The following is a 21221-nucleotide window of genomic DNA, read 5'->3' as shown; positions in this document are numbered from 1 at the left end:
AGAGGAGCATGTGGCCTGCTCACACCAGAGGTGCATAACCAGGGTACTGCAGCCAGCCATTTGTCAAAACACACGCTAGGTTAGTATGACACCTTCTCATGTAACCTCCCTCCGCCACCAGAAACATGCTGCGTGGGACCCAAAAGGCCCACATCACTGGAGAGATGGGCTCTCTCCCTCCAAGCCACAGGCCCTGCTAGTTGTCAGTTGCTAGAAGTGGTTTTTTCCATAGCAATTGCAGTATCCTACAGCGATAGCTCACCAGAGATTTGTTTTGTTAAGTATAAAGCTCATCCGATTAGTCATACTCGGATTTCATCACCATATGAAAGTATTTATAGAATCCCTTTAAATTATTGAGCATTTTCTGCATTCCTACGTAAGGCGTCACTAAGCCAAAGTATCCTAAAGTTGTACTGATGGTCGCTATTTATAACGAACGGATAAAATTCCCATCTCCTGGAATAAAGTGCAGCAATTCATTATCTAAAGCACAGGATAAACTCGCATCAAAGCAAACAGGGAGGCTGTCAGAGCACCTGCTCCTTCGGAAATTAGGGGCAAAATTCACCATCTGGGACTGTTAGCAGAGCAGGTCAGACTCAGAAGTTGAACTGGAGCTGGAATTTGAGCTCTCGCTGTACGCCCAAACCTACAGTTACACACAGGGCTGAGTTACTGCGTTTCAATGAGTTAACACATCAGTAACACCTTAACACACCAGATAATCACATTAACGTCAGCAGAAGAGGTTTCACAGAATCACAGAATGGCAGGGGTTGGAAGGGATCTCAGAAGATCATCTAGTCCAACCCCCCTGCTCAAGCAGGCTCACCCAGAGCAGGGGGCACAGGACATCGTCCAGGCGGGGGTTGAATATCTCCAGAGAAGGAGACTCCACAGCCCCCCTGGGCAGCCCCCTGTTTCAGCTAAATGACTTCATGTTTGTGTTCGCTATAAGCTTAGAGCACACACAAAGTCAGCCGCTGCAGCTCAGCTCGTGTTTAGTGACTTGTCAAGCTGCTACTAACTGGGCAAGGTCCAAATCTTTGCAAGTTGGAGAAAGAGAACTCCCCGATCTCAAGACTTCCATGGACTTCAGTGGAGCCCAAACCAACTAGAAGCTCGGTTCAAGAAAGACGAGGAACTCTTAGAAAGAGTCCAGAGGAGACCAACAAGGATGATAAAGGGACTGGAGCATCTCCCCTGCGAGGAAAGGCTGAGGGAGCTGGGCTTGTTCAGCCTGGAGAAGAGAAGGCTGAGAGGGGACCTCAACAACACATACAAATATCTCAAGGGTGGGGGTCACGAGGATGGAACCAGACTCTTCTCAGTGGTGTCCAGCACCAGGACAAGGGGCAATGGGCACAAACTGAGACATAAGAGGTTTCATTTGAATATGAGGAAAAACTTTTTGACTTTGAGGGTGCCCGAGCCCTGGCCTAGGCTGCCCAGGGGGGCTGTGGAGTCTCCTTCTCTGGAGATATTCAACCCCCGCCTGGATGAAGTCCTGTGTAGAATGCACTAGGAGAAGCTGCTTGAGCAGGGGGGTTGGACTGGGTGATCTCCCGAGGTCCCTTCCAACCCTTGCCATTCTGGGATTCTGTGATATGCAGGCACCGTTCAAGTGGAAGCAATTCCATTTCTGCCACAGAATTTTCTCTTTACATTTGGACTGTAATAGCAGGAACAGCTCAGCTTCAGGCATTCTTACGTATCCGCACCATGTCACACACAGAGCTGCATATATATTTTGTAAGGAACTCTGTAGATTTTTTTTTTTTCCCCTGCATTTCTTCCAAATTTCTGGAGCCTTTGCAATGTCGACACGTCTGCAGCAAACAGGCATCGCTAGGAAAACCAGGATGGCCTGGATTGTAACTCAGGACCACCTGACTTCACAAAAGCAACTCTCCGCAGGGGTAACTCTGAAGCCTGTATAATCCCAGAGTGTTTGGAGGGAAAGAAGGGGGAAAGCAGGCAGCCACCCAGAAGATTTGCCTATTTTCTAATAGCTAGGGAATTACGAAAATGCCTCATTTCTGCTTTGTGAGCCATTTGCCTTCGCTGAAGTGAGCAGCAGCCACATACCCGCACCTCCCTTCCGTGCTCATAGCAACTTCTTGATGGAGCTTAACTTTCCATTACAAGTGGCAAAGTGTTAGGATTTTTACTTCAAAATTTAACTTCATCTCGTAAACCCACTGGCACTCGTTCAGCTTCCTTACCTCTAGCGTTGTAAATTATATGAAGCTCAGACAATAGAGAACTTGCGGTTTATGCTGAACTCATTTCCTGTATTTGTTACAAATCGGCTCCTCCCAGCCCTTCCTTCTCTGCAAGCTGGTGTCGCCGGGCTCTCCAGCGGACGCTTCTGCTCACGCCGTGTCCCTAGCAAGCTGAATGCTGCATGCGAGCATCTGCCTTTATCTAGCCGTGCTCCGCCAGACAAACCTGACCCATGCTGGGTTTGGCAACAGCCCGATATCTGATCACCTTCTGGGAACAAGAAGTTGACGGTTAGCCTTAGCCTGTGCAGCTTTTTATACGCCATGCCCTTTATCAGCATTAACTTACGACACCTCCTAACACCTCGGTGAAGTTGATAGCTTCATTTTATGAGAAGCAAACTGCAGTGGGGAGAGGAAAGGATGATCTTGTTAGGGATCTAAATTGGGTCATATTTTCCCAGCGACTGACTTCCTGCCTGGCCTCAAGCGAGTCACTCGCTCGCTTTGTGCTGCCGACTTTACACGGGGATTATCTTCCTCACGGGATAAAGGCAGGGATGCCGGTGCAACGCTGGATGAAGTCGGCGAGAGAGGACCAGACACTGTGCCCACAGCACTGAACCTGATGCCACGTTCCTGGCTCTTTCATAACCTGCACCCCCCTTTGGCACCTTGTGCTGCAGCTTCACTATGTAATTAGTGTCACATTGCAAGTGGCCATAAAGGAAAAATAGGAATTGCTGCATGAAAAGCAGGACAACTGTATTAGCCATGCAAATCAGAGGAAGGGAAACACGCTTAGCAAATCCACTTAAAAAACCCCCAAACAAACAGAACACAACCCACCGGGCAGAGCGGCTGGAAACCAGATTCAGCTTGCATTTCACTTCCCACCCCCCTGATTTTCCTAAAATCCTCATCTGTACAAACCAGATTCATAGTCCGGAGAAAAGCAAATTCTCACGCAAATATAAACAAAGAGCCAGGCCTAATGCAAGAGATGGAGACAGTCAGTCCTTTCTCCACTTGAAAGGGGATACAGCGGAACGGGCGCCGGGATGCGCCACAGCTGCACGTGCTCCCTGCGCTCTGACCGTTTTGTATCTTCACGCAACGCGCTGCACGATGCAGTGCTTGAGGTATTAGGAGACAGGACGTGACAACAAACCTTCTCTTTTGCAGAAGAAAGGTCTTGTTTGGTTGCCAGAAGGGAAAGGCAGCACCAAGATTATTCAAACGCCTTTGGCTCTGCAGGTAACGCTCACGTCCTCGTTAGAGGCACTGCTCCATCATGGGATTCGGCAACGATTGCTGTGAAGCGGGAGGGCTGTCCTGCCGTGGGGGCCAGCCTGTCTCTGCGCCAAGCATCTCAGCGAAGGGAGGAAAAAAAAAAAAAAAAAAAAAGCGTAGATGAAGCGCTCTCAGCTCTTATTGCTGTCTTATCTAAAGGAACCGGAAAATGCAGCAGCACACAGATTCACAGGGCACAAAATAACCTGCGGCATTCTGGAATCGAGCAGGAACAGACTGCGAGGGAGAGATGCAGACTGTGCATCCTCAGTAACTTCTGTCCCTGTGGTCTAAGAGCTCACGCGGCGTAAAGATGGAAGAGGCAGGAAAAGGGCCCAGAGTGGCAAAAGGCCATTTTTCAGATGGGACTGTTTCCTTGCTCAGCCCCTGCTCCACTATTTATAAATCCCTCGCAAGCCACGGGCTTCTGCCCACTTTTCTCTTGCATGCACACGTGTCGGTTTGTCTCCACATGGCTTCTTGTGATCACTCTTTTATTTGGAGGCCTGAACGTCGGACTTTGTTTAGCCCCATCCTGTGCTCACACACGTTGCCGAATCCACAGCGCAGCGCTGAGCTGGTGGCTCCGTCCCCAGAGCTGCCACCTTCCCCTGTGAGGCGGCCGACCGACTGACTGCCCACGGGGTGTTCACAGTCCACAGCTCAGCCCCCCGCACAGGGCGAGCGCTCCCTGCATCGGTGGTTCCCAAACACTACTCGCTCCTACTTTATCATCTGATACACGACGTGTGAAATACCTTGATATCATTTTCTCCCTTGTACATGTTCAGTTCCGAGTCTGCGTCTCCAGGTTCAATGACAACAAAATATGTACGGAGGATGAAACTGTTTTATAATCATGACAGACAGAAAACACAACTTCTGTTCTTATGAAAAATTATGCTTGTGTCAAAGCCAATGCCTGCTGAAATGTCTAAACAAAACCCAAGATGAAGCCAACAGCCCAGCAGTCTGGCCTAAAACATCGTGTATTTTGGTCCTAATTATTACATTCTCTGTCAGTGTTCTGAGGTCTTGGTGCACCAGAAAAAAAACAAAATAGAGCAGCCGTTATTGTTCCTTGTTACTCAAAGGAAAACACAGAATTGCATTGTAAATAACATCTTGATCTGCTTCGGCATGCTGCTGATCTACATTCAATAGCTTTTTATCTTGTCTCATTTATGTTCGAAGTCCCTGCTAATTCTTAATCTTTATTACTCTTGAACGTGCGCCAAAGTTCATTCTGCCCTGTCTCTCAAAAAAAATTTCCATGGAGAAAACACACTGCAGAACACCGAGTAGCTCTCAAAAGAAAATAAAGCAAAGGGGGCGAGAGGGGGAAACCTGCACTTGGAGAGAAGAGGTCGTGGGAGGACTCGAGGGCCATGTGCGTGCTTATGCGCTGAAATGCCAGGAGGCGAGGGCTCAGGAGGGGGGCAGGAAGAGAGGGGAGGTGCTCAGCCCCCTTTTCGAAGCCACGCTTACTCTGCTGGGCGCTGCAGCCTGCCTATCTACTCCCTAAACACTCGCAGCACCAGGGAGGGGGTCCCACCAGCCCCTGCCTGCCAGCTCGCAGGGACAATGCTGCGACCTGTGCTGGCGAGGGAGTGTGCGTAACGGCAGATCTTTTCAGAAGTGGCTTTCTGCATGGGCGCTTTGGTGTTGCTCTTCTTGCTGCCTACAGAGAGGTTACAAAGCAAATCCCCAAACCTCTTGCTTAGCAGCAGCGGGAAGGTGTTACTGAAAGCAGGTTAACTCCCAACATCCACAGCACAGCCGCCCGTTAGCAGGGAGACTCATTTCACCTACATCGGTCGGAAAAGCTCAGGGCACGTTCCACCCTCGTGCAGCTTGAACCCCAGCCAGAAAGCGCACGGTACCTTCCAGAGGAAAGCAACAGCGCAGATGCTCTCAGTAAAGCACTTTCCTTCCTTGTAAATTCCTTCAGCCACAACTCAGTAGGAAAACCAGATCACAAGCGTTGCCTCACAGAGGCTGTGGATTGACTACGGTGTCACTCGCGAGGGAGGGGACAGGAGCGGGCAAGGATGCTTGATTTGTTACTGGTACTACCCTAAGCTCTTCCAACAGCTGTGAACTTGTTCTCCTGGTCTTAAATATCATCCATTAGCCCCTTCTCCTCCACTTCTAGCCAATGAACCAAGTAACCTGTTTGTATTAATTTCAGCAGTTATACCCTGCAACCATTCCAAGCCATTCTCTTGTAGCAGGGGAGACAGCACCTTTTTTTGTTCTTCCACCCTTCACCTCTTAACAGATCATTATTTGCTTTACCGCACCACTTTTTCATAACTATACCTTTTTGTAATGATGCACCAGACATTGCTGCCCTATGTGGAGGGTGCAGTGATTCACATTAAGAACTTTTCACTGCTTTCTGCATTCTTTTGAGCAAATTCTGCTCTCGGGAAAGCCAACTGAGGACACAACTGGGAGCTCAGCAAGCCCTGCAGAAGCATCATGGGTACAGCCACGGGTAAAGAAGAAATTTCCAGGACTGGACAGCACATCTCTCCCACCAGTTTGGTTCAATGGCCATTTCAGCGCCCACACAAGACCTCTCATCATCCCGTAAGAGAAGGGTGGATAAGGAGCCAGCCTAGTGCATGTTACAACGTGTTGTCACAGAAATGCCAAAAAATTCCCTGAAGTAAAAAGGGATTTATTTTAAATGAGTCTCTGTGAAACACAGAATTTAAAAAGCACTTGGAATTTTCACAGCAGAGGTTGTCATCAAGTGCATCACTTCTGCCCGTTGAGGATACTTAATAAATGACTTGGTGCTTGACCTTTGATTCTTTGTTTGCAAAAAATGAGCTTTAGCCAATTCCCAGGACTGTAAAATACTGTCCCTGGCCTATTACACTGCCTATTACACTAGCTACAACAGCTACACCAGGTCAGACCACAGATCCATCCAGATGCCTGGGGAAAAGCCTAAGAACAGGGCAAGCGCAATGATACTTCCCCGACACATTTCTGCAGCTTCCAGCAATTTATGATTCAGCAACTTCCTAAACCAGAGGCATTATCTTGCATTTAATAACCCTCAAAGGGCATTTCCTTCTTATCCTGACTCTTTAAACTCGCGTACCCTTTCATGACTTGTGTGGGAAGGCATCCCACAGCACAGCGACACGAGGGGTAAACCAGCAGCACCTCCTTCTGCCTGTGCTGAACCTGCCTTTGGAAAATTCCACTGGATGCGTAGCTCTCACGCTGGAAGAAACACTGAGTAACTGCTTCATGCTCACCTTCTCCATTCAGCTCCTGGTTTCAGAGCACTCCACAGTACTCCTCCGCATCCCCCTCTTTTTTTTTTTTTTGCCAGACTACAGTCCCTGCCTACTCAGATGCTCTTCCTACAGTAGCCATTTCATTCTTTTATTAATCTTGCTGCTCTTTACCTTTGCCAGTTCTTTGTCGCATTTGAGATGAGGACACCACAAACGCACAGAAACGTGGGTGCATTCAGGGTGTACGCAGTGGCATGATTTCCTAATTCTTTCCTTATAATTCCTAACTTACAACTTTTTGGAGTAAATACTAGTTGATACAATACAAAGTTGATAGTTTTATGGATTTACCATACCCTCAAGATCTTGTTTCTGAGTAGCAACAGTCAACTGAGAGCTTGTTATTACAGAAGGTTAGGACCGGGGTTTTCTTTTTCTGTGTGCATTGCCTGATTTTTATCTGTACTAACTTTTACCACTTATTAGATCATCCAGTCAATCAGCAACTCAAGGTCTTTCTACAAATAAGTTCTCATTTTATTACCCCAAATAACTTGGTACCACCGGCAAACTTTGTCTTGTCTCTATACACCTCTCTTGCAGCTCACATGAGAGCACAGAGCAGTCCCAGGCCCAAGGACCGAGCTTTCCGGGAGCCCACTGGTTCTCTCTCCCCTCTCGAGACCTTTTTCTTATTCTCCAGCAGTAATTTTTCCCTGCAAAGATGTCCTCTGTTATTCTGTTCTGGAGGAGCCTTTGCTTATGATGGGAATCACATGGGCTGCTTTCCAATTGTACTGAAAATATTTAGAGCTAACTATGGAACACAGCCACGGCTTCCCCCTCCTCTTTTGCCTTTTGCTACTCTGGTACCGCTCATGAATTTCCCCGTTCTTCTCACAAACTTCTTTGTGCTTTTATTAAAAATCTCTTTTAAAAGGGCCTTTTAGTTTTTCTCTGGATATGGAATGCAGTCATTCCAAAACTGTGCTGTGAGGTACTCTTAAAAAACCAGGGTTGGTCTTGTTTCCAGGGCAATTCCTTGCTTGGGAGTAGGGGCTCATTACAGAAAGAAGCTGTTGGAGTAGAAATTCCTTCTGTCTAGAGGCAACTCTGACACTGCATTTGTACCAATGCGTTTCTCCTGGTAGCGTCCAATTAGTCTTCCTTAACGAACTGCTAAAATCTAGGACGTTTTTCTCCAGCCTGGCTACTGCCACCAGAAGGACATCCACCTATGGCCTCAGTACTTACACCGTCAATTTATAACCTGTATCAAAGCTGAACTCATTTTTTAAACAGGTTATTCCTCAAAGTTTAACACCCTAGAAAATAGTATCTCATGCCTCTCCTCTAAGTTGGCCTTTTCCTTACTGTATTCTGTCCAGGGCGTAGCACCTAGCTCTACCAGCTCCAAGGATTTTATTCTCTCAAGTGAAAAAAAAAAACACCAAGCCAAAACTTCCAAGAGCTTTTTTTCAATCATTATGCCCACAAAACAAGTTGCAGACAAAGTTTTAGGCTTGTTGAAAACTCAAATATGTTTCATTCTAACGACTTTCCGAGAAGAAACGCAGTTTCTCAGAATGAATTACAATTTTTAGGAATTGTGTAAGATGGCTACTGTTCTCTAGCTCTGCTTTTAGCACCCACCTCATTATGGTCTTTTGAGCAACAGCAGTCTCGGGGAGCTCTGAATAGACATTTTGAGAGCAGTATTAAGAAAACAGCTGTACTACTTACGCAAAGAGGCTGCGCGAGTCTCTCAGCATATATTGCAAAATCTTCCTCTTCTGCGTTAGCCTGAGAGTCATCTATGTTACCATATGGAGCCACTATCTCTACTCCTTTGTTTCCTTTTCGCATTCTAGTTTTACTTCAATTTTCTGCTTGCCTTTTCCACACATGGAAAAGTTAAAACCAAACAAAAAACAGACCCAGAAAAAAAGTCCTAACAAGGACAACTTTGCTGCAGGAAGCTTAAATTATAACTGAAACCAAGAACAAAGCCATAATCATGCGCTTCCCTTAGTCTACCACCCTGTAAGCAGACAATTTAAAATTACTAAAAAACAAACAAACAAACAAAAGAAACACTTGTTTCTGAACTGAAACTATATTTTCTTCCCTTAAAGGGAAAAAAAACCAAAAACCCCACCACACACTGCACTGGAATCTCACTGTAACTACAGGTTTGTAGCTGCCTTGACCCAGCCTGTGCATCTTTGCACAAGAGCACAGCTCTGGTGACTCAGGACAGAAGCATGCCAAGTCTCCTGCAGGACTTCCCAGGGTAACTCAGTGAACGTGAAGGCCAGGCCCAGATTAAAGCCAGCCAGATGCAGGGTGGGGGGGAGAACACAGCTGCTGCACATAACAGAAAACAGCTCTTTCGGAAGGCACTTGGAAGAGAATTGTTGTTTTCCTAGCTTTCTGGCACATTCTTTCCAACAAGCTCATATACCATAACCTGGACGTGCCTTTCTTCTGGGTGCAGAGAGAAGCCCTGGGGAGTTCAGGGACAAGACTAAAGACAGCTTTTCTGTATTTACATAGTTGTGATGTAAGGAGACAAGGTCCTCTCCACCTTGCTGTAACAGAAAGCCAGGATAAACTGCCTCAGCTTATGCCAAAGCCCTAGGCGGCCTTGCCTTTCCCATATAAACAACCAGCAGAAATGAAGCTATGCACTTACCTTGGGGATTTTGGCAAACCGCCCTACTCGAGTATCTCGGATGCTGGTTATATCCAAAATTTCCATTTCCTACAACAGAATAAGGACAAGGATGATGAAGGAAAGACAAAGGAGTAAGGAAAGAAATCCATTATGGAGCCCCCAGAAGCTGCAAAGCAGGTCTCAGCCAGTGGCCTTCACTGGGGAGGAGCCCTCCCACCAGGAACAACGCAGGCAGGGAAACACCGGCTGCCGATAAGCCAAGCTGGCGGGCTAGCTAGTGCAGAGGCGGTGGGGTCTGCAGCACCGTCCTCTTCAGGGGGAGGCCAGGGGCCCGGTGTGGGTTACCATGAGAGGGAGTGTAAGGCATGCACGCAGGCTTGTGTGGGGAAACTCTCCCCCAGTTAATACAACCCACTAATGTTGTCAGCCTGTCTTTTGCCTCCACGCGTTCAGCATGGAGCAGCCGGCCTGGAAGGCAGGCAGGACCACCTCTTCCCAGCAGCCCTTCACCTCATCTGTTCTGAAGCAATTCCCATGGAGGACATTCCACAGCCTTCCCTAGGCAGCCCACTCCACGTCCTCACTACTGGCTAGCTGTCATGTTTATTTTGTTTGTTCTTTTAATATCCAACCTGAATTTCCTTCCTCTGTTACTGATTTGTCTGCTCACCATGGATCTGGACAACAAATTATACTTGTTGCAGCAGATAATATTATTTTCCAAGATCACAATAAGGAACAATGTGGATACCATGTCTTCTGGCCGTATCCCCATTTTATTGTCAAGCGGGATGGAAACTTTACTCCTAATCCCACTCCCTTCTGAATCCCTAGTGCAAAAGCGGTGCAGTTTTTCTTCCTCGCTGTTCATGACAAGCAGATCTTAAGAGGAGTCAGCCAAAGATTAGCAAGCCACACAAATTCAACAAACTATTGACGTACCACACCATGCTCTGTATCAGCCCATCTCTTGTCCCTGGTCGCTGCGCTCATGCCAGCCTGCACATGACCTTTACAGCTTCCCCAGCTCCCTCTGACAGCATTTGCCCACCACCCTTCTTGCTCGCTCACCGTCTGCAGTTTCCCTCAGACAACAGGAAAGATGCCAGACAAGTGCTTCTCCAAGGATGCAAACCAGGCTGTTGCTTCACAACAATTAATGGCATTTTCCCCGCTCCCTGATCTGGGTTTCCTCACGTCAGCTATGTTTCCTTACCCAGCCCCTCTCCCAGGTAACTAAAACCCTTGCGCCACTAACCCAGTGAAATACATCACTTTTGATGGATGACAACAGCTCCCCTTGCCCCATTTTGTGCAGCTCCTCCAGTGCTACCACTTCTTCCTGCTGGCTGGCTGGAACCCTTACAGCAAAAATTCTACAACCAGGAGCGGACCTTGAAAGGGGAATGAGAGTGACACGAGATGGCTGAAAGGAGAGCACATCTTCTAGAGGGACGCGACAGTCCCCCATCTTGCGACACTGCGTTCTCGAAGGATACGCCATGTGGCAGTGCCTTGCCCCCACTGGCACTGGGGCACAATCTTCTGAGAAGGCAGAGCTCACCGAAACACATCAGGTCCCTCGGCCAGGGCACTGTGCAGGACTACTGTCTCTGTCTCTTTATCTACCATGCCTCTTCAGCATGTAGGTCACGAGGAGGAAGTAGAGCTGAACCACAGCTCTGCTCTGGAAAGCAGAAGTAAGCCCAGCCTTCCACCTCCAGTCGGCCAGATCTCTCCACCCCTACTTGCTACTCATCAGCGAGGAACTGAATTCTCTTTCCTAAATGTCTTGTCTCTCTCTCCTCCAGCAGCCAGCATCCTGCGGTTTACCTTCGGCAGCATGCACACACCACCCTGCCTGAGAGGGGCACAACTCACCCTCCAGACCTGATGTAGTCTCTACATCACTACAGTCACTACTTTTTTTTTTTTTTTTTTTAAATTTTAAATCCCTGAAACACCAACAAGTCAGTTAATTGCAACACAGGCTACACATAAAGTACCTGTTAGCTGAAGCCGCATGTATTTAATTGCATACACCCAGCAATTTTCTTCCCAGTAGTACCATTGCACTGCCAGTGTGACAAGCAGAAAAAAGCCACACTTATCCCTCTGGCACTTGTGCAGCTTCATTTCCCGCTCCTTTCTGGAACTCTGAAGACAGAGCTGCCACTGAATAAGCATGAGACTCCCTGATCCTTCCTTGGGGATTTCCTGCTAAGTGGAATGAGTGTGGTAGTTTGCTCCTGAGTGCAGAACTCGAGCACCTATGGTGTTTTAATCTCACACAAGCTTGAACTAGCTATTTGGAGACCAAGCTGTGAAGTCTTAGCACTTACCTTATTCTGATAGGTCCAGTACAAGTAAAAGCCCTTTGGATCCACCCGAAGAATCACGGGAGAAGCACTTGCTGTTTCCTGACACAAAAAAAAAAAAAACCAGAAGAAAGAAGGTTAGCACTTGATGTGACTTGGAGAACCCATCATGGGACGTACCGTTCCCAGTTCAAATATAGACCCAGTCGGGTGAATCATCCTCTGTGATTTATTGAAATGAGCCAGATGATTTTAGTACATCTCCAGAGTAACAGCGCGAGGCTATGGAAGCTGATCTCTGCCGAAGCCTGGGTCTCACCTAACACTGCGCATTGGAGCTTTCTATGCAATAAATTAAGAGTGGAAAGAAGTGAAGATGCAGTTAATTGTTTCATTTGAACTGCCTTTCCTCCAAGGCAGCTACTTCATTCTACAAGCTCCAGAAGGAGCCTAGGCCAAGCAGAGATAGCACCCATCCGTGGCATCTGCCATCTAGGTGCCCACGCTAGTTATCTGGGTTCTCTTCACAGAGAATGGGACCTGATCAGGACGAGTTTCAGGAGGGGTCCATCTCACACAGCAGATGAGTCTGCTTTCAGTGGTGATTCTCAAACTCCACAGACTAGCTCTACACAGAACATAAAAAGCAGCAGCTATTTAAACACCCACACTATTATTAGTGGGTGTTATTATTAGGCACAAAATTAGATGAAATTATTCAGGGCTGATCCTGAACCCCATATAACGGGGGGGGGGGGCCTCCAGATCACTACCAAAGCATATACTGAAAGGAGACATGGGCTGCTGTGAGGCTGTGTACTTTGCCTCTGAATAATTACACTGCTTCTGCATTTTCAGTTAAGGGCAACTTCACAGACATTTTCAAGACAACATCCATTCTGATCTCGCATGCAAGCCTGTGCTAAGAGTTGAATTAGCGTGAGCTCTTTGGCGACAGAGATAAAGAATGCTTGGTGCCTCTGCTTGGGCCCCAGCCCATTCACTCACCCAGTCTCGATGACTCCTGACTGCATTTGACCTCTGGTGTCACAGAAGATAGGATCACAAGGCCTATCAGCCATTTCTAGGAAGGCTTCAAATTCAATGCAGGAAGTTGAAATACCCAGCTACTGAGATGAAACCATTAATGGAATTTGGAAGTTGTATTTGTCACTTGGCCTTGGGTTCTTCAATCGGTTATTGAACTCATACTTCCCTCCAGGCTGTATCTGTATTTCCAGGGACCTCCATCTCCAGACTCAGTAGTCTTTATTACAGTGAACTGCCCACAGTGCATCGTATGTTCCCCTTTTACTCACTACTGCCTGTACAGTGATGTAAGGAGCCAATCTGATCTCCCTTCACCCCTTTGCCTCAGATATTTGTGGAAGGCATTCAAAACTGTTACCAAAAGTATGGCCAGGTCAATTCAAAGAGTGAGACAAAAAAGTGCAGACCCATGACCTCTGAATCGCTGCTTTTATCCTGACCCTCTGCTAGCAATCCTGCAGCCTGGAGCTCTTGCCATCATCCTGTGCAGCCTGCTCTAACTGTGGAGTGGGAAAGCATGAAGAGATGGAGCAATGTGACCGGAACAGCCCACTTGTGGAGAGGGCTTTCGTTATCACTGGAGGTCAAGTCTGTAAACTACTCAGTAGTTAGAGGCAACCTTTTAAGAATGCTTAGGGAAAAAAAACCACACAGGACTTGAGCTCCCTAACTCCTATGGTTGCGGGAGCAAATAAATACTTGGTGCATCTTGGAAGCCCAACTTGACTCACCTTGGGTTTCAGGGGAGCCTAACTATTCCAGGGATTCCCAGTGAAGTACTTACCAGCTTCAAATTTTTGGGAAAGTGGTCCCCAAGGACTGAGCATAGAAAGTCAGCAGCAATTTTAGACAAGTTTGGCTACTGTTACTCTCAGAAACCAAATCCCTGTTCAAATTCAAAGGAGCCACAGAAGCATTCTGCAGGCAGTGGCCCCACTGGAAAGAAAGGGAAGGCTGTGCTTTCCACTGTACCCTGGTGCCATCCTCCTGTTTACGTACAGCTAGCAAAATAACTGCCCAGTGATGTTCCAACCTGTATTCCGCAGCATCCATCCTTTCTGTCAGCTGCATATTGCATTGCTTTCTCATTTCCCAGTGCCGCTGGACCACCCCTGCTTATGCTGCACACAAGCGATCTACCTCCCCCGCACACACCGCCTTGGGACTTAAAACTCTGTTCCAGCTTTATGCCCACAGAAGTAAGCGCTAATCCCTCCTGCCTTGCTGCTGGAGGCTCCTTCTAATGCGACTCATTTGCCATACCACATCAAATGTTTCCCCCAGGTCTTGGTGAATAATCACAACCTGGCCTGCCCCCTGTTTTACCAACATTCATGCTCAGTAGCAGACAATTCATACTCCAGACAAAATGGATGGGCAGCTGCTGTGCCCTTGCTCAGGTATGTGGGTGTTAGGGGAGACACTCTTTTGCCTTCTTGGAAGGCGAGGAGGGGGACTATTACATTCAAATTAACTTCTGCCATCCCACGCTTTCTCCCCCTCACACTGAAAGGCAAACAGAGACTGCAAACCAGGTGTTTTGAAGGACACTGAGGACACCGAGTTGGAGAGGGAAGCAGCTTTCTGCAGCACCCTCCGAGGCTCTGGCACTGTTAAAGCACAGGCCCCTTGCTGTTCGGCCGCGGCGCATTTGGTAGCTCACAGGCCCACAAGCATGGGAGGGCACAGCTCACCCTCTGATCCACTCCAGCAACAGGGCCGTAAGAGGAAGCAACTTGGAGCCTGATTTCCTCTCTATCTGCAAAGCACGGAGACCCCGCTCAGCTCTGGAGTAAATCCTACCCCTCGGGCTCCTCCGCACATGTCCGAACGCAGCGTGTGCCTCTCGCCCCAAGGAGGCCCCCAGCAGGGACTGCCTTCCTGAGCGCTGGTTCACTACAGAGACAGGACCCTGGGGCCCTACACCAGGGAAGCTGCCTGCACAGACCCAGTGCCACACTCCATTTACTTCCATCCTCCACAATACCAAGAGGTGCGGAAGCCACACCACCAACCCCTAACACATATGCCCTTTGTCCTTAGCCCTCAGCACTCCTGTTCTTCTCAGTTCACTCTCCCTATCCAAACATCATGCTCTCGGGTACGATGCATGGCATCCCATCCCCTCCACTGAATACATGCTCCCAGCCTCCCCACAAACCCTGACCAAAACACCCGATCTGCCCTGTCACCATCCATACAAACTAGGGAAGCAAAAAACCGCGGTACTCACATCATCCCATTTGATGAAGCGCTCACCCTTGGACAGATACTCCTTCACCTCCAGGGGCTGCAGGACAGGGGTAAGCATTGACATTCTGTCCCACAGATGTGCTCCTCAGCTACCAGAAGCAATAGCAGCTGCACGGTTTGCTCCTCCTTGGCCCCTTCTCCTCTATCTCTGCCTCTCACATGGCAGGGCTCTCTGCTATTGCCACTGTTGGCATCAGAAAGAGAACAGCCTCTTATATCCCAGCCAAATTTAGGAGGGGCAGGGGCAGGCAGGCGAGGACCGATGAATCTGCATTGTAAATCAACAGCTCTCCAAGCAAGGACGCGGAGCTCAGCCCAAGGTCACCCAGAGGAAAGGTTGCGATGGGTTGAGATGCCCGCATGGGCAGTGGCGCACGCACGCCGTCTCTCCAGGAGGGACCCGCTCCTCAGGGTTGTACTTGTGAAGTGCACGGTTCGTAGCGCTTCCGCAACTGAACTTCCTTAAATTTCTCTTTGACGAAGTGCAGGCATTACCAGCCGACACTCAAACTATTTCAGCAGATGTGGTTACAGAACAACTCAGGCTTTGGCTACAAGCAGACTGCCCCCTTCATGCAACGGGCCAAATATCACGTAAAATAAACCTATTCTTTGCTCTGTACAGACTCAGTTTCTGGGGCCACTTGCTGCACTGTCCAGTCTTTAACTTTTTCCCTTTCTCTTACAGGTTCTTCCGAATGTCAACCTGAAAAGTGAGACAGACCAGCAAAGCAGATGGAAATTCCACAGACAGAGGAAATAAAACATTCACAAGAGTGCCTAGGAATTGCAATATTCTCCAGATTCACTTGGGTCTACTGCAGATACTGTGGGAACGCAGGATGGGCGAGGTGTGTAAGGTGGGGATTCGAACGATGAAGCTGCAGGGAAGTGACAGAAAGCAGAACAGAAGGTTAATGGCAAATGAGTCCCTGCTCCTGACCTGGGAATGAAGGAATTGCATGTGGACAGCAGAGGAGAAAAGGAGCTGCTGGTGGCAGATGTGCACTGGCTAACCAGAAGGAGAGTGGCTTGTGAAAAGGACTGACGTGGGCAAGGTTAATTTTAGACAAAAAGGCAGAGCCCCACACCTAATTAGAAGTGGCGATAACTGTGCCAGGCTTACTGTAATAGGATTCCCAGCCACAGGGTGGGATTTCATCTTTGTTGTCTCCCATGAAAGTCAAGGTGTGGCACTTGCCATTGCTCGAGAGGGACAAGATACTGTCAAAAGCAGCGCAGATTCTCTGAGAAGGGCGGACAAAGAAACTCCCACTGTGCAAAGGCAGCCAGCTGCATGGTTTTGTTGCTCTTCCCACCCCTGACTTAGCCAGTTCGATAAGGCCAGCACTTTAAAGCAGATTGGACAGCCAGGGGAAGGCTGACTGAAGGAATCCTAAAGGGCATTCTCAAATGCGGCACGCAGGAGAGATTAAGTGGACCTGTAGCAAGTGCTCTAGCTGTGAAAAAACCCAAAGATGGCAGCAATTATCAGAGAGATGCCTGCTGCAGAAACAGAACCCTGAGCTAACCTAACATCCTCTGTACGTTTCTTTCAAGGGTTTGTCTGCCTGACAAACTGGGAATAAGAAAGCTTCTACATTTCCAGCTACCATCGACTTTTCTGCATTTACTAAAATATTTCACAAGGCATCGTACTTTCCAAGAACTGGCTATCCAAGCTAAGGCCGTTAGCTCTATTTCATTAGGGCAGCGAACTGAGGTGGCTTACTGAGGTGCCAGGGCTGCAACTAGGGACATGGGAATCCAGCACCTCCGGTCTCATAACCAAGCCACACTCGTGGTATTAAGCTTCCTTTGCGTGTGTGTCAAAGTGACACGTGCTCCGCAGGCAGCCAGCTGACGGAGCACTGGGGTACACCAGGCCTGGCCAGGACAGTGTCACCAGGAGCTCAGAGAAAGGCCATGGGAGCACAGGAGGCTGCAGGGAGGAGTGAAAGTTTTCTCTACTGTGACGGTTTGACCTTGGCTGGACACCAAGTGCCACCAAGCTGCTCTATCGCTCCCCTCGCAGGACAGGCAGGGAGAAAATGAGGTGGAAAAGAAAAAAAACCCTTGTGGGTCAAGATAAAGGCAGTTTAATAAAAGCAAAAGCAAGGGCTGCTCAAGGTAGCACAAGGAAAACAAGATTTTATTCTCTACTTCCCATTAGCAGGCAATGTCCAGCCCCTTCCTGGGATGCAGGGCTTCAGTAAAAAACATTGTAAAAAACGAATGCCCCCCCTTCCTCCTCCTTTCCCCTAGCTTTTATCTCTGAGCCAACATCATATGGTATGGAATATCCCTTTGGTTGGTGTGGGTCAGGTGTCTTGGCTATGTCCCCTCCCAAGGTCTTACCCCCTCCAGCCCACTGGGGGTGGGGGGGGGATGTTGGAGACACGGCCTTGATGGTGTTCAAGCACTGCTCAGCAGTAGCCAAACATCGCTATGTTATCAGCACCTTTCCACATACCAATAGAAAGCACAGCACCATGAGAGCTGCTATGAGGAAAATTAACTCCATCTCAGCCAGACCCAATACATTTACCCTCACCTGATCCCTTCTGCAAGGCCAGAGCAATTTCAGGGGTGCTTAACTTTAACTTAGGGAGCAGCGGTGAAAAGGATAAAGAGAGTTGATCTCGCTCAGAAGTGCGGCAGTCTTCCCGTCCTCTGCAATGCAGAAGGCACTAAAGGAAGGCCTTGGAGGTCACAGCTCTGGAATGTGAAAGGTGGGATGAGCTCTGGCACGCCGAGAGCAGAGGGACTGCAGGTAAGATCAGGCAGTCACAGCTACTAGTCCCCATGGCCCATCTGGTATTTACCACTGTTACCATAGCTTCGTGAACCATATCTGCTTCCTGCCAGAACCAGGGCCTCACGGAAAGGTTGCTTCTGTCCTGCATTCTCTCAGACCTGGATATTCAACAGCTTTCTCAGTCTCATCAACAAACCTACAGTAAGTAAGAACCCTGCCACAGCTTTACGTGCTTGTCACTCAAGGTCAGCTTTCCCAAAGGGATAAAACAATACATTTAAAAACCAAAAACCAACCCAACAACATGAAGAGCAGCACCCAAGCTAGCAGCTGTCCTGTGAAGCTGCCCAGTGCTGCACAACATCAACTGCCAAGATCCCCGCTTGCATAAAGATGGTCACAAAAGCTGAAGCTCACTTCCTTTTGCATAACCCAGCCTCCTTATCTTTCATTTCACACTCCTTGCTCTACGTGGGAGCTTCTGTCCCTTGCATGAAGAGACGGCTGATGGAACAGCGATAGAATAAAGCGACAGCCCTGCCCTCTGCTGAAAGCTCTGATATCAGAGCAGGCAGAAACAGCAGCACTTTGAGCAGTATTTATTCCAACTGCCCTTTATTTTCTTTCTCCTGCAAGGCCCATCATTCAGTGTATACTCATCCTACATCCCCCGTGTTCAGAGCCCTGTGCCTCCTTTGCTTTCATCCCTTACCTTCACCACTGTGCCTCCCACCCCAAGAGGTTTGATATGAAAATTTTCCTTTTTTTTTTTTTCTTTTTTTTTTTTTTTCTCCTGGAGACTCTTTCTTATGTCCTTGGCGCACCTATTCAGTAGGCTCTACCTCCCACAAAGTGCGTGCAGAAGCAAGGCAGTCAGCATGACCCTTCAGAGATTTTACAAGATAGGGTCTGCAGACAGCGATTTGAGCCATGCTGTCTATTAAACCACCTTGAGTGGATGGCTCCCGAGTTCTAGCAAATTATTTTGTAACCTCAACCCCAACCTATTCCTAGCACACACAAGGTCTGTAAGAAATCTCTTCCAGCATCGTTCCATTATAATTATACTTTGCAATGTGTAATAGTGTCCTCTAGTGTACAGCCATGATATTGCACACACAGTCTCAGCATTGCCTCCAAACACCAGCAATAAATGCACAGCTAAGAAAAACCGAGTTCATCCTGCTGCTCCTGTTTCTGCCCTCCGAGCCCAGGGAATCCTGAAAGGATTAATGATGCCATTAGGACCACAAAGACCAGTATTTTCTCACCACCCCTGGAGAGGAGAACTGCTGAGTGTCTGTGCCGGGACATATTTTGTGTGTCCTAGTTTGAGCACAAACCACAAAAGCCAAGGATTCATGACAGCTCTCAGCTGCCAGCACGACTCTTCAACCTGATCTGCAAAAGTCAGAAGGCACTGGACTACGGCACAGAAAGACAAGTGGCCACAGATGCCAGAATACCATAAAAGCAGTGAGGTCTTATGTAAAAAGAAAAAAAAACCACAAGAAAAACAGATCTGATCAAGCACCGAGACATTGTCAGGTCCGTAATTAACTGCTCGCTGGGCAGGAATATGCAGCAGGAGAATGTTATGCTTACAGCACTCTGATGGCTTTCTGCGTATTTCCAAACTGCACAGCTGAGTGATGTAAGCAGGCTCACACACTATTTAAACATCCTATACATTATTGCATTACAAAAACAATCGCTGCACAGAGATGACTGAACCATGCTGCTCCAAACTGCTAGCAGAAGAATGAAACATTCCAAGACAGGTCATCAACGGAAGAGGAAGGCCGATGAAGAGCAGCAGCACACCAGACAGAACGTGTCTGTCTCATGTCACCTTGCAAGAACGGAGCACCAAGAACAGGAAAGAGAGTTCTACCAAATCTGGAGGTGAACCCATCTAATCGCTCCACTTCATTTACCTGCAGTATAAAGCACTGACCTGGAAATCAGGACATGGGGGGAGGAAGCCCCACATTGCTCTTGACCTCATCAACTTTTTCTTCCTGCTCTACCAGCCCAACTTATTTCAACTGCAAGCTGCCTCTCTCTGTGGATGCGCTTGCTGCCTGCCACAGCAGATCCCCAATCCTGGCCGAGACCTTGGTATTGCTGTAATACTTCTGCCATATTCACATCCTCATTGCTTCTGCTTTTCACAGCCAGTCCATCAGTTCTACAGCCTGGACTTTACTCGCTGTACTTTCCCTCGGCTCAGCATAATTTTTTCCACTTGTGAGAAGGTCTGACCCCAAATCTCCTGTGGAAGGTCCAAAGCAGCAAACCCAGCTGCCACAGAAACCGAGTCTGCCCACGTGAGTCAAGTCCAGAAGAACACAGTCCCCTTGGGCAGGTCACAGAGATCAAGACATTATTTCAGCTGAGCTCAGGGGGCTTGGAAGACCAAGCCCATTTCTTAAGCTGACATGCTGGGGAGATAATACCTGGGCCAAGACACAAGCCTAGAGCTTTAGGAATGGGAGATATTATATTTTTAAGGTCAACACGCTTATTCTTAGTCAAGACAAACTATTGTTCCTGAAGCATCAGTCTTCATCATGAGTTAAAGAACAAAGAGTGAGCTCTCTGACATGCAACAGCTTCTGCTCAAGGCATTCAAGGTGTAGGAAAAAAAATAAGATCCACTGGAAAGAGGGATGCTTCATGCCCCATGCAAACAGGGGCCCAGCCGAGAGCCTGGGCACAGACTCAGGTACTGAGCGTGCTCTTCCCCTTCAGGGAGCTCTGAGGCAGCCTCTTAATACAGGATTTCCAGGGTAAGGTAGCAGATTAGTCCAGTCATCAGGGCAGGATTGAATCCATGCTTCCCTGAGAGTAGGCACGGCCACACGTGCATATCCAGAAAGATGAGAGCTCTTTGGCTGAGAAGCAGAGGACATCAGCTTGGTTCCAGCATCAAGCTATGGCCGGTGGTGTGACCTTCAGCCTACAGCTAGCTTTTTGTCAGCACAAATGCACCATGTTTTCTACATGGATTGAGACACCTGTATCCATATATGTAAGCCCCAATGCACTGACTTTGAAAGGCAAAGCATCCCAATGCATCCTAATCAAGAGACAGAGGCTCCCATTCCAAACTACCCCCTGGTGCAGCACTATTCAGAGTCCAGGATGAAAGAACAATTAATAAAAGGGGGGGAGTGTGGCTACAAACCTTTTTTGCACTGCCCTTACCAGCTGATTCCAAGCTAAAGCAGCCTCAGACCACTACCCAAGAACCCTTCTGCCTACGCAGCTAATGGTGCTGAATAGGTTTCAGCCATGGTCTTCCCTGGCCCTTCCATAAACTTCAGCTCTCCATGTGCTAGACCAAAAATCTGCTTTAGTAATATCCAGGCTCAAGCCTCC

General features: G+C 48.2%; 1 protein-coding gene across 2 annotated transcripts in view; it reads right to left on the bottom strand.

The window, feature by feature from the left end:
* Positions 1-15506, bottom strand: part of PLCB2 (phospholipase C beta 2) — a 45052-nt gene extending 29546 nt beyond the window's left edge. For both annotated transcript variants that reach the window (XR_004842737.1, XM_035900105.1), the window contains exons 1-3: positions 15060-15506; positions 11801-11878; positions 9477-9545 (exon numbers count right to left, since the gene is read on the bottom strand). Coding sequence is in view for 1 of the 2 variants with exons in the window: in XM_035900105.1 (XP_035755998.1) it covers positions 9477-9545; positions 11801-11878; positions 15060-15143 (231 nt within the window). In the remaining variant the exon portion in view is untranslated. The remainder of the gene's footprint in view (positions 1-9476; positions 9546-11800; positions 11879-15059) is intronic.
* Between the last annotated feature and the right edge of the window lie 5715 nt (positions 15507-21221).

Source organism: Egretta garzetta, unplaced genomic scaffold, assembly GCF_000687185.1.
Source record: "Egretta garzetta isolate BGI_Z169 unplaced genomic scaffold, ASM68718v1 scaffold658, whole genome shotgun sequence".
NCBI lineage: Eukaryota > Metazoa > Chordata > Aves > Pelecaniformes > Ardeidae > Egretta > Egretta garzetta.
The sequence above is the reverse complement of the archived record's forward strand: the minus strand, read 5'-3'. Positions and strand labels throughout refer to the sequence as shown.